At 38.4% G+C, this 13,460-nt stretch overlaps 1 protein-coding gene across 1 annotated transcript; it reads right to left on the bottom strand.

Annotated features, from left to right (window-relative positions):
- Nucleotides 1-234: 234 nt before the first annotated feature.
- Nucleotides 235-12,364, bottom strand: LOC139687884 (hornerin-like). Its single transcript, XM_071585221.1, has 4 exons — nucleotides 12,116-12,364; nucleotides 6,787-6,834; nucleotides 2,128-5,271; nucleotides 235-653 (listed from the first exon to the last, which is right to left on the bottom strand). The coding sequence occupies exons 1-4, from the start codon at nucleotides 12,213-12,215 to the stop codon at nucleotides 595-597; spliced, it is 3,351 nt and encodes a 1,116-aa protein (XP_071441322.1). The 5' UTR covers nucleotides 12,216-12,364; the 3' UTR covers nucleotides 235-594.
- Between the last annotated feature and the right edge of the window lie 1,096 nt (nucleotides 12,365-13,460).

A 13,460-nucleotide genomic window follows, 5' to 3' on the forward strand; every position in this document is an offset into this window, starting at 1 on the left:
AAGTATATTAAACCTGATACAATCATGGCCTAATGGGACTCGTGCATGGAAAAGAAAATTTGCAAATTGAAGCATAAATTGTTGGAATTTAGTTTTTCCAAAAAATATCAAAATCTACAACAAAAGTTCATCTTTAATTTTCGCCTTTTTAAGAACCACAATTCCCAAAACAATGGAATTGTGACCTTTTTGCGTGAGGAACACTGGGATTACACGCTATTAACAAGACATTCATACTCTTTTGGTAGTAATTTAATAAAAAATCACGATATAAAAAGAAAATAGGTTTTTACAAACCTGGAAGCTCTTATTGCACAACTCCATATATATGATATATTGCGTCGGTGGAGGTTATCAATTCCCCATTGGCTCAATGGAATATTACATTTACATAGAGCACTACCGTCTGTTATACGCATTGGCACAACATTGTCACACAATTAATACACACAACATGACTACAGGGATCACAGTCCATTACTATGCTCACATACTGATCAACCACTCATACGAAGATTTGAAAAATTCAAATTAAACTCTTGGAACGATTTGATCGTGAGAGTTAATATGGGCTCCGTGCGATGGCGCTGTCGTCTACAAAGCAGGGGAATGTAATCGGTATCGACGGCCCGTCTTCACACCACCTTTGTGAGCTGAAATTGAAATTTTAAAGTATTAAAAAAATGTCATCTTTAACAATTTATATATTATATAACCATTGGTGAATCAGATGAAATATTATAGAAATATGAATAGCAAGAAGGTTCTTTGGTGTATACGCAGAAATTATTGATATTTTTTACTGATATCACCTTTTAACTCTTCAATTTTCCTCGCATTTTGTAATTAAGAGGAACATAAACATCAAATTCTTATGTTATTCAAACATATGGTTGTTAGATTTTAATATATTCGGATGTCAATATAAACAATACAGAGAGCGGCTCTTATCGCATTGGAATTAAACATACAACTTCAAAGGCATCAAATAGAATTTGAAGTCACGTAAACATGGAAATTTGCAGTGGATGGAGCAGATGATTAAAATAATTTTTTTAGAAACCTACCTAAGTCAATTGTTACATCGGATTTCATGGAACTTATTTATGATGAATTTAAAAGTTAAAGGATGATTAATTCTGAGTAAATTATAAAACGGAGGCATCTGAGAATGTTTTCAGTATATTGCTAATATTCCTTCCAACGATAGGAGTAGATTGTTTAATCATTTACATATAAAACACCTCAGATGCGTGTGCATATATGATAATACATGCCACCATACTGAATGGAAACACTGTTCCACTAGCGATAAACAGTCTCCTTCAGTCGGAAAATTTTCCAATTATGCTTTAATAATTGATATGACTTCTATTTTAGGCCTAAAATATGGCATGCATTAAAATCAAAAACCGCTTTCGCGAATATGGAACTTAGATGAGTACCTTTCTTTAATTATTATTATATAAGTATTGGTTGATGACAAATATTCCTAAAGTTTCTATTCGATCTCTGAGCACACTTAAAAATGTTTCATATTAAATGCTAAATATACCTTAATTAATCACATACAGAAAAACTATTTCGCGATAAAAAAATTAAGAGAAAATAGTTTTGCAAGATACATATTTCGAATTCGATCGCACTTGAAAATATATGCCTAAAGATAATTTAAATGCGCTCTTACTGGGATTGAGCTAGCATTTCAATATTGAAGCAAAGATTTTCCATTTATTATTGTTATAAATCTTACAAATGCGAAACATGAACAAAAATTAAATGTGTAGATATATTTGTTATTATTCAGTATTAACTCAACGTGCGCGATCTTTTTCATCGTTGTTTACAAGGCATGTGCAAAGTAAAAGAAAAATTTCCCTGATGAAAGTGTAAAAATAAAGCATCTAGGTTCAGTTTTTTCAGATTACATTACAATTAGTATGTTAAAATATTTTTAGAGTTTCGGTAAAATTGAATAACCCGACGAAAGTGAAATGCCCTTCATTGATCAGTTGTTCCGAAACAATTATCAAAGGGAACAAAACCTCTCCAAAAATTATTTTAATGTATCGTAAAATTCATTAAATTACCCAATAACAACTTGTTTGAACAATTGCATTTACGTACCTGAATGACCAACAGTCTTTGCACTTGATGATGCCGACGATGAGCTGGATGAGGCACTACCCAGAGATGTACCGACGGAATCTGCTGAAGAGGCTGACTTGCTTTCGGAAGCGCTGCCAACGCCTAAGTCATCCGAAGCTCCAATGGTGGCCGATGAGGATTCGGCATTGGAGTGGCTGCTGGACACCACCGATCCGGAACTAACACCATCACCAACATCCACGGTTTTCCCGTGAGATCCTTCAGCGTATTCGTGATGAGCTCCTATACCCTGCACCTCGGTGCTGTGGATGCCATGAGTTTCATGTCCTTTATTTTGGTGGTGTCCCTCGTATTTCAACGTACCATCGGGGCCATGATGTTGACTATGACCACTGTTCACTCCGTGTAGATTGGAATCTGCTTTGATCTCCCCATGATGACCTTCCGTCTTATGGGCATCGTCACCGTGAACCTCTGCCGTATGACTTCCCACTTCATGACCGTCTGTTTTCAGCGTTCCATCCACCACATGGTGAGCATTGGTTTGGTGCACACCTCCGGAATGGTGATGGCTATCCGATTTTATAGATCCTTCTTCACTCTTGTGCGTCTCTGTCTCGTGCAAACTTCCTGTTTTATGGTTCTCCTTTGCTTCATATGCGCCATGCTGATGATGCTCTTCGTTCTTATGAGCGGCGTGAATATGATCTTTACTTTCTGATTTTAAACCTCCTTCAACACTGTGGAAATGGTCGTGCTTGTGAATACTATCCGTGTGGTGATGGACGCTTGTTTTATCCGCACCATGATGGTTACCTTCAATTTTCAAGTTATCGGCCGAATGCTCATGAGCTTCCGTCTTGTGGTCCGTCCCAGAGTGATAATGACCCTCAGTGCTGTGGGATTTGTCAATGTGGTGCTCACCTTGTGAAATGGAGAGGGTGCCGTCATGTTTATGTTCTTCAGCCTTATGCGTCCCATCAATATGATGCTTACTTTCGGTTTTGACGACCTCCTCTCCATGATGATGTACATCCGTCTTATGATACCCAACTTTCTGGTGCTCATGAGCCTCTACCACGTGATGATCGGTTACTTCAGCTTTCTTCACTGCATCAGAAGAGTGAACTGCTTGGACAGCATGTACACCTTCAACTTTGGATATTTCGGCTACCTTTTCGTTTCCAATCTCAGAGTGAACTTCGTGAGCATGGTGTTCACCAGCTCCGTGCTTAATAAGTCCGTCACCTCTGATATGCTCGATGGTGCCCAAGGCAACATGAGATTTCTCGGTGTTTTTATTTGTGTGTCCATGAATACCATCTACTGCGATATGGGTTTGATCAAGGCTATCTCCTTCGATTGTGGCCTTGTTAATACCGTCTTTGCCATGCTCATTAGTAGTGGCATCGACGGAATGTTTACCGCCAGAAGAGTAAGTCAAGCCATGACTGCTCGATCCCCCTTCAACTTTACTTTGCTCATCTTGTGGTTCAACCACTTCATAAGCATGGGTATCTTTATGTTGCTCCAGGTGGTCCTTGCCGTGGATATTATGGTGGTGTTCGGACACTGAGCCATCGGCATGCTCATCGTTGTGATGACCTGAGCTGCTCACTGTTCCAGAGTGTGCTCCAGAGTTTGCCTCCGAACCTTCAACTGAATGATGAAGCTTTTCTTTTGATGCAATATCTGATCCAGAATGACTATGTGACCCAGACACGCCACCAAAGACAGTTGTGGCTCCAGAAGAATCTCCACTTTCAGCCTGGCTCTTAGTTAGGGAATTGGTACTTCCTCCTAAAACGGAATCGGATGCCGATTGGCTTCCAGAATGTGACCCGGACACAGAACCATGACTTCCATGGAAGTTGCTTGAACCACTTCCAGATTTTGAACCAGAAATGGACTTATGGTCACCGAAAAAGATAACATCTGATGAGGAACCAGATTGAGCGCTAGAAGAAGACCCGCTTACGCTTCCGGACCCATGATGGCCGTGGCCATGACTCCCGGAGTGAGATTGACTTTCGGACTTGCTTCCTGAGGAAGATATGGTTCCACCATGCCCACTGCCTGATTGAGAAGTGGACGAGGAGCCGCTGACACTGCCAGAACCATGGTGGCCGTGCGCTTGGTCATTACCTCCGGAATGAGATTGGCTTCCTGAGGGAGAGATTGATCCTCCTGACCCGGTAGATGACCCTGATTGGCTCTCGGATCCAGAATGTGAGCCGCCTCCACTAGAAAGGGATTGAGAGCCAGAATTGCTATTGGATGAAGATCCAGAGGTTCCTCCAAACACCAGTGCACCTGAATCACTGCCAGATTGAGATTGACTGCCAGATATGGAGCCTGATCCATGCGTTCCTCCTAAAACTGACGACGATCCAGAAAGACTGTGAGACGCTGTCCCACTCAGACCATCTGAGCCTGATTCGGAACCAGCTTTACTTCCGGAAGAAGAGGTTGTTCCTGAGATACCTCCCGCTCCATGAGATACGGTACTAGAATGGCTGCCACTCTGAGACGTAGAACCGGAAACACCTTCCAGGCCACTTATCGTGCCTGTTTTACTGCCTGAAGAGGAATCGGAAGAAGACGCGGTTCCGGATGGTCCATGGCTTCCCGAAAATGTGAAGGAGTCTGAGCTGCTTCCGGAGGATGATAAAGGTCCTCCATGGTGCCCACCAACCTTACTTCCGGACGTAGACGAAGATCCAGAATGACTATGAGAGCCGCTAAGGAAACCGCCGTGCACGCCAGTTAGGGAGCCGGATGAAGAGAAGGACCCAGACTGACTTGCAGATCCGGAAACACCTCCAAGTTTGCCCCCGGAATATGATCCACTTTGGCTGTAGGATGTGGATGCTGATCCGTGTTTTCCCCCAGATAACGAACCGGAGGAACTGCCTGAGGATGCATGACTGCCAGAGAGAGATCCGTGTTTCCCGCCCAAAATGGAGCCGGATAATGATTCGGAGGAGGAATGACTCCCGGACAAAGACTTTATGTCATGATCGAGTCCCGATATTGAGCCGGAACTACTCTTTGCCCCAGAAAATGAAGGTGCGAGTCCAAAGTGTTCGGCATCCAAAGATAGTCCTGCGGATGGAGACTTGGCCAGGTTGAAACCTCCAACTTCAAAGTCGTGGGGGTGTCCTATGAAGAAGATAGGATATCAAAATTCAATCTAAATCGTACTAACCTCTAAAAATAAAAATAAAATTTAAGGAAAAAAATGTTTTGGCTTGAAAGATTTTTAACTTTTTTAATGGATAAGCTAAAACTCAATTCTCAACCCGAATGTCGGCTTCATGGGTTCCTCATTAATATATATATATATATATATATATATATATATATATATATATATATATATACAAATATATAAAAACACAGATGTAGATTTTTAGAATATAGAGACACAAAGAAAGGACACTCACAATTTGTTATTTTACGTTTCGACAGCACGGCTGTCGTCTTCAGAATGGCGTTCTCGGGGAAGAGCGGAGAGGATGTGCGGGGGAGAGGTGGGGGAAGGAGAGGTAAAGGGACCAATAGGAAATGAACAAGGGGGTGGGGGGGATATGTAGGCAGCCAATTGATGCATTCAGTGGGCTTGGTTCAGCCCGGGCGGTTTGAACGATCGCATCCTTACTCACACAGCTTCCCACAACCAATCTTTTGACGACTGCTTCTCTGTTTCGGTGATTGAAATCCTTCCCAAATCTGCGAGTATAATAGAGGTGAGAACCCGCGAGATGGCGCATATCTGGGTGGCCCAATCGTTCAAACCGCCCGGGCTGAACCAAGCCCACTGAATGCATCAATTGGCTGCCTACATATCCCCCCCACCCCCTTGTTCATTTCCTATTGGTCCCTTTACCTCTCCTTCCCCCACCTCTCCCCCGCACATCCTCTCCGCTCTTCCCCGAGAACGCCATTCTGAAGACGACAGCCGTGCTGTCGAAACGTAAAATAACAAATTGTGAGTGTCCTTTCTTTGTGTCTCTATACTATATTCTAAAAATCTACATCTGTGTTTTTATACATTTGTGTGTCGCCGAAGAGCGTTCCATTTCGAAGATATTATATATATATATATATATATATATATATATATATATATATATATATATATATATATATATATATATATATATATATTGTTATTTCATCATTCAATAAGGCGGTGAAATTCATAAATTCGCGTTAGGCGCGTATTTATTCATTTTATTGCTTGCATTTTACTACATATTTCAGCATTTCACCGTAACTCCAGTATATAGTATGCTGCATAGTTGCTTTCCTCTGATATATTATACAGAGTTCCATTGTAAAAAGACCACATGGTTTGTTTAATTAATATTTAAATTCATTAAACTCAGCTGAAAATCTTTCTAGTAGTGGTCAATTTCACTAATAATAAATGAAAAATGTTTTTTGTACAAACGAGGATCAAGAATAAAATGTACCTTTATCGCTTTCGGCGATACTATGAGAAAATATATTTAAATCACTATTGTCGTGATGACTATTCAATAGTATACTACTTTTTTATTTGTGAAAGAGGGTAAAAAATCATAAATAATGCTTTAGTATATCATGCGTGAAACCTATAATTGTAAATGATTATTCACTTTTGTAATGAATTAAATATTTCCGATTATGTACCTCCATGGGGTGCTCCAGGTGCAAATCCATGATGCGCCTTTTTTCCACCTGGAAAATATTATAGCATCAATATTTATAAGTTAAAACTTTTTGAAGGCTAAATGTTATAATTTATAATTCAATTCAATCAATATTTACATTTTTTAATCTTTAAAAAATATAGATATCCACTTTTATATTAGGGTTTTTATTTATTATAGTTAAGAATACCTTCGTAGAGGATTGTTGAATTAAATATAAATACAAACTGTGCAATTGAAGAGGTCAGAACTGATTAGGCATACATGCTTCTAACGAAATACTTGATTGAATGTAAAATTAAGTATAATTTTATTAAAATTCAGTTCTTTTATGATTTATTCAAGTGATTAATTTTTTGCGAGGTTTTATCTGGGTGCGGCAGTATAACTTCCCTTTTTCATACGCAAAAGGCTTTCAAAAAATAAAGTTCTGTTGCCACGCCCTAAACCATCCTAGATTTCTTTCTAGGTATCTCAAATATACTCTGCAGATTTCCGCACAATAAAAGTTAAAACTGATAAATGACATCTATTTTTAGTTCTTTTGTCAAAACCTAAACTTTTATTTTGAGATTACTGGATTAACAGTATTTCTAATTAGGTTAATGTGTGACAAAAATGCCAACATACGTAAAAATACTTATGTCAAAATGAGCAATATACTCTTTAATCGATTTTACACTCATTCGATCTACTATATTAGCATAATTGACGTATTGACATAGACCGGCGTTTTTATTCATAATGAAGTAATATGCAACATGATTTGGCCAACTTGTTAGATTGAAAAAAGGTATGTAATTTGATTAGGTAATTTTAATGGCTACGCCAACTCCAAATCTAATGATAAGCTGAAGATATATCTTGTAAATGAACCCTCTCGTATATAACTCAAATTATGAATAATAATATTTTTTGACGAAATTTATCACTCGAAATTGATAGTGTAACAAAAATTTGAGTAACCTTGCACTCTGGAAACTTTTTCATGCTATTGTCCTCTCTCGTTGGCAAACTTCGGTGACACGGATGAATTTTCTAATCCCAACACACACTTCTAAATATTTTTTTAAATCTTTCAGAGTCAGCATCTTACAGCGTGAGAAAATCAATTAAAAGCACATTCGATGCACCAACCAGGTAATCGTTTAAAACTAGATGTTAATGGGAATTGAAACTATTCTAATATTAAATTCGAATTGACCTGGTTAATTACCACATTTTCACAAAAGATTTACCTTGTACGCAGTGCCTCTCACCAAAGATATGCTAGTCATATAGATTTTATTTATAGTAAGAGGTTAGCCAAATACCCTCTTACAAACAACAAATGCAATAAAAAACCTATACTTAAAATGTTAGGAAGTAGGACATGCTAGGACATGTGAAATGACCAATGACTAAGGCATGTGAAAAATTAATATGGGATTTGGAGGAGCGGAGAGCTGCAATCAACTAATATTGAGTTTGAACGACTTACGAATGACTTATTTATCACCAAAATATGTTGAGCCCTTTACACAAATAAATATAAATGATTTTCTAACATATATCTTTTACACCCATCTTTTCTTTCAAAAGACTCCAAAGTAGAAGTATTCATGCTTTAAAATTTGACATCCTTAGCTGAGCGGTTGCATTTGTATATAATTCTAAGATATTTCTATGATAAAAAGCAAAATAAAACAACATTAAAAACAGCATTAAAAGTCAAAATTATAGTGAATTCCATTGGTTTGCACTCAGGGTTGCGTATTTATCCGTCGTAAATGAACGAAAATTCAAGGTATGACCAAGTGTTGATGTTTTTATTTAGCAGTTAAAATGTCACATCTCGGTGAATAATTACACCATGACTGAAACCTCGAGGCATTTCCGTGTGTGTATATATATTCATTGAATCTGATTTCCTTCAAAGAGGCATTTGTTTCCCAAGGTTATGACGGAGCCGCGCCCGTCACGATCATTGATGCACTCTCGTCAATGATTTCCACCACCGCCCCTCGGGATAATCAGACGGATTCACGCTTCGCGCTGCACTCAAATTGCCCTCAGGTGCTGAAATTTTGACGAGAAATTTCAGCACCCCGTACCGTAGGTTCAGCCTACAGGGCAGAGGAAAAACTGGTTTCCGATTGATGCCCGTGGGCGTGCTGATATCACAAGTCTCGGAACACAAGCAATAACCGCTTGCGAGATGGGAACACGATTCGATGAAAATAAGACAAAGCCATCGGAACGCACGTGAAAAAGAACTGTTACTCCATTCAAAGCCGTCGTGCGTAAAATCTTATCATACTGAGCAATCTTTACAGGCCAATCGACACCCCATTTACTTTTTCTAGTCTTGTCGCCAAATCCACCCGTAAAAGGATCATTTTTCTATGACCAAAATTTTCTCGTAATGCGAAAGCCCGTCTGAAAAGCTAATTTCTCCAAGTGAAGGAGGAGTACTCCCCGTAACAATAAGCCCATTAAGGTTTTTTTTAAAGCTACACGTACAGTATGTATTGCTTAATGTGTACTCCAAAGATTAGCCCAACTATGTGCCAAGAATATTAATCCAGAATATAAAGTGCTTGATTCATTTTAATGGGAAGTGTAATATAGAAATTTGTAAGCCAAAGGAATTTAATCCGTTTCGATATCTAGGACTTCAAAAAGTAAGCAGGCATGCAGCAACATTAATTTCTTGAACACCGCATTCAACTATTAACGGAATATTTTCATTTATATTATGTAAGGCAAGTTTTTGAAATATAATTGGAACTGGCCAATTTTGAGATGCTTCATTATTTTAAAACTTATATTTTTAACATTTCTTACTAGGCTCAGTGAAGGCCTAATAAATGGGGCAAGGATCAGCTGACTCACAAAGGAAGGAAAAACTCAAATAAATTTAATACGCAGGCAAAAAATATTTCCTTGGAACAAATCATTAATTTTCAGATATTTTAAATCCAAATTCCTTTCACTTTAGGAAATGTATGTCAGAGGTGGTTGAAAATTTTTTTGGAGGTCATCTATTCTCAACTTCTGGCTTATGACTGCTAATCGGAGATGAAAATTCGACATTAATCTCCGTAAAACTATCATTAATAATCAGTACTAATTTTTAAAGTAAATACTCCTTGATATTTTATTTACTAATTCATGGAAACTTCATCTCCTTTAAATTGGAAATTATGTTGACCCAAGTCGAAGTTACTTCCACTGAAATTTATTTTATATAAGTATTAATATTACGCTGAGTTTCAAAAAAAATTTAACAAATTAAAGTAATAATTCTCAAGTTATGACTTTCATTGTTTGAACTGGCATAGTTTGGGGCTGCGAAAGGAAACATAGAAGTGCTGAACTATTTTAAATGCAGAAGGAAAGAGTGTACATATTCTTTTATCTAGCTGAAGTAGCCAAGTACAAACAGCAAAACGATCGGTTGTTCGTAGTTAACGAAATCAGCCCATTTGTAGAATACTGGTTTCTTCCTTGGCTTTGTTGGATAAAACAATAAGGTCCATTTTTTATGTACTACTGGCCCTACATTTAAGACGGTAGGCAGCCTCTGCACACTGACGGAAAATTCCCAAAGGAAGGGGAATCTTTGCCACTTACGTCATTCGTTCTTGGTGGACGGAACACGAAACTTCCTCACTCCTGGTATGAGCAAACATCCTGGGGAGAATGTCAACTATCCGAGTATTCAATTTTTTCTGCTAGTTTATTAAATGCACAACTTTTTTAAATTACTAATGGTAACGTTTTTGTTATAATCTGGAATGGGAATTTTCCATAAGCCTTGAATCATGAAATAAATTCTGGTAAGGCCTACCGTCAGGAATGTTTTCACCAGAGGGGAAAACCCTGATCTGAAATAACATTGTTTTCCAATTACCAATGAGTTAACTTCCTGTTATTGATATTTCCAAAGACAGGACAAGGAAATTTGACATTTCTTTGACCTTTACCTCATAGCTGACATGGATGCGTTTTCCTGTGAATTTAGCTCCTGCCTTCTAAAAGCTAGCAAAGTTTAGTTAACCTAGTGCACAAGCAGAACGCAACATCCGCATACCGTCATCAATGTCATATAACTTTTTTTACTATGAGAGCATTTTGCGGTGCGGAGATTATCAACTTTAAAAAAAATTAAGACTAAAAAAATTGATGTTATTTGTAGCGTTAAAATTATTTGAAAATTATTAGAAAGAATAATTAAATAAGATTTAAGATTTTTTCTACGACTATGCTCCAGCTGTACGTAGGTACCTAGAGAAAGCAATATGGCTGGAGAATCTGAAGACAAAATTTTATTTTTAGGTTGGCCTGCTATAATATTCAATATAAATATTGATTGAACATTTATTTCATGCTTGAAATTCATAATAAGTTAATAAATATGAAAGTTGTAATATTAATTTTAATATCTGCAGGTGCTAAACAAGGAGTGAAAATATGAAATTCTTCATAGAGCGTCAAATATAATATTTGTCCAAAATTAAAAATAACGTTGCCATATCTGATAATAGTATTTTATGATATCCATGTCTAAGCAAAAAACTGAGATGAATCTTGACGTTACAATTATATGTCGCATTAGAACAGGACTAAAAACTGTTAGCTCATTTTGAAATTTTTCTTTTATACTTATAGGTAATGAAATTAATGAAACTAGGATGAGATTATTTAGTTCTATTAATATGAAGTTCCATTCAAAATTTTAGCTTATCAATGGCAACTAAGGTCAAATAAATAGGTAAGAAAACCTATGCTCCTATGAATTTAATCAAGGTATGCCATTTGAAACGGCAAGGCCATCTCATAATTATATTTTCATTGATTTTGTCATATTTTTGTTATTATTTTGTTATTATTACCAATAAAATGCAAAATAAGGGTGAATTAAATTACTATTTGGGTTGACTTAGTATAATAAGGTTTACCAACTTATTGACAGCCAAAATACTAACCAATGACTTGAGAAAGTACGATATTGTCTAGAAATAATATCACCTAATAAATCTTTACATTTCCTTCATTTACAGTATCACCATTAGTAAGGGCAAAACATTTGTAAGCCTTGCCATTGTATCACTTTTTTACGCACCCTATACTCTCAATAGAGATCCAAGAATACAAAAATTAAAAATATACTTATTTTGTATCCAACTGGTCATATAGTTAAAGTCCCTTGATAAATATTTTAAACAAGCTTTCTCATAGATATTGGAATCTCATGGTCTTCCCTTAACTCTCTAAGCAAACAAAATTCTCACAAATCCGATTGCCACAGCTATATAAAAACTGACCTTTGACACCTTCTATTGGGTAAGCAGAGGCCCAACTCGCCAGGTACAGGGCGAGCAGGAGCGAGAGGATCCCGCTTCGAGTCTCAGACGGAGGAGCCATATCCTGCCTCCGGTGATTATTCCTCCTCGGTTGAGCGCCGGGTAGCGGCTGTGTCTCGTATTCCACGTGCTACTGATTTGCCCTCGCCGTTTATCGCTGCTTATGATGTCGTGTCACCCCGATGGTTTTCGATGCCGACGGGGGGAAGACGCGGGTCCAAACTGTGGCCGGCTCAAAGATGCCGACAGTCTTTTATACACCCCCTTTTTGCCATCGCTCGGTCTGAGGTTTCCCGGGGTGGTGGAAGGCCTGGAAGGAAGGGAGTCGATGCTCGCGGGGCGGTACGGGGCGAGGCGGTTGGCTGCGAGAAGGGGGTTTAGCCAATTGGATGCTCGCGGCCTCAAGCTCGCCAACCTGACGCCAACTCCTCTCTCTTTCTCTCTCCCTCCTTCTCTCTCTCCCTCCCTCTGTCCTCTCGACCCACCCAACGATTTCCACCTCCCATTCTACCTTCCACTCCCCCTCCCCCTCCTCTAATCTTTTCCTTCGTCCGCCACCCCACATATCCACACTCTCATTCTCCCCATTCCCTATTTCTCCTAGGTTGACCCTACACCACCGCGTTTCGAAAATAGCCATCCCACCACTCTCTCCTGCTGAAACCCTGTGGAACTTATCGGGCAATGCACTTCGTCCACGTCACCTAAAAAAATCCCCGGCTGCTGCAAAAGTATCAGTTTCATCCGTGTGCATGCGTGCCACCCTGTAACAATGTCTCCTTGGTGTGGGGGATGGTATCTTCCCAGACATGAAAAAATGGTGAAGGCGCGGATTTCCCAGCGAAGGAGTGGTTAGTAGTAGTGAGGAGAGTTAAGAATAGAACACGTAGATAAAATATTAGGTGAATTAGCACACAATTGGGGTTTTTGTATACTCTGGTGGTTGCGGTTATTTATTCCCCAACATCCGACTCCATAGTGGAGGTGGGTTTCGAACTGTGCTCCTTAGAGTCTTCTAAGGATTATTCGAGGAAGGAACAAACCGCATGAAATATTTGACCGCATTTCTTGAATATTGATTGTATAAACTTGAGTATTTGCACTTCACGCTTTAATTTTATTAATGCTAATATTTATATTTTATAAAATTTTCCTTACTTTTCCCCGTTTAGTTCAAGGATTTACTAGGTTTCTAAGTCCTCCGTAAGGCAAGGAACAAAATCTATTCGCGAAAATTGATTCTGTGGCGCATATGAAATGATTTACAATTAGTTCTTGGTCCGATTTGGTCTCAACTGCCCGAGAA

This window comes from Hetaerina americana, unplaced genomic scaffold (assembly GCF_022747635.1).
Source record: "Hetaerina americana unplaced genomic scaffold, ioHetAmer1.1.p SCAF_2, whole genome shotgun sequence".
Classification (NCBI taxonomy): Eukaryota; Metazoa; Arthropoda; class Insecta; order Odonata; family Calopterygidae; genus Hetaerina; species Hetaerina americana.

Coding starts and splice junctions, on each gene's coding strand:
- LOC139687884 (XM_071585221.1), bottom strand. CDS start 12,215: ATGGCTCCTCCGTCTGAGACTCGAAGCGGGATCCTCTCGCTCCTGCTC. Junction 6,835..12,115: donor CCCAATAGAAGGTGTCAAAG/GTCAGTTTTTAT, acceptor AATATTTTCCAG/GTGGAAAAAAGGCGCATCAT. Junction 5,272..6,786: donor ACCTGGAGCACCCCATGGAG/GTACATAATCGG, acceptor TCTTCTTCATAG/GACACCCCCACGACTTTGAA.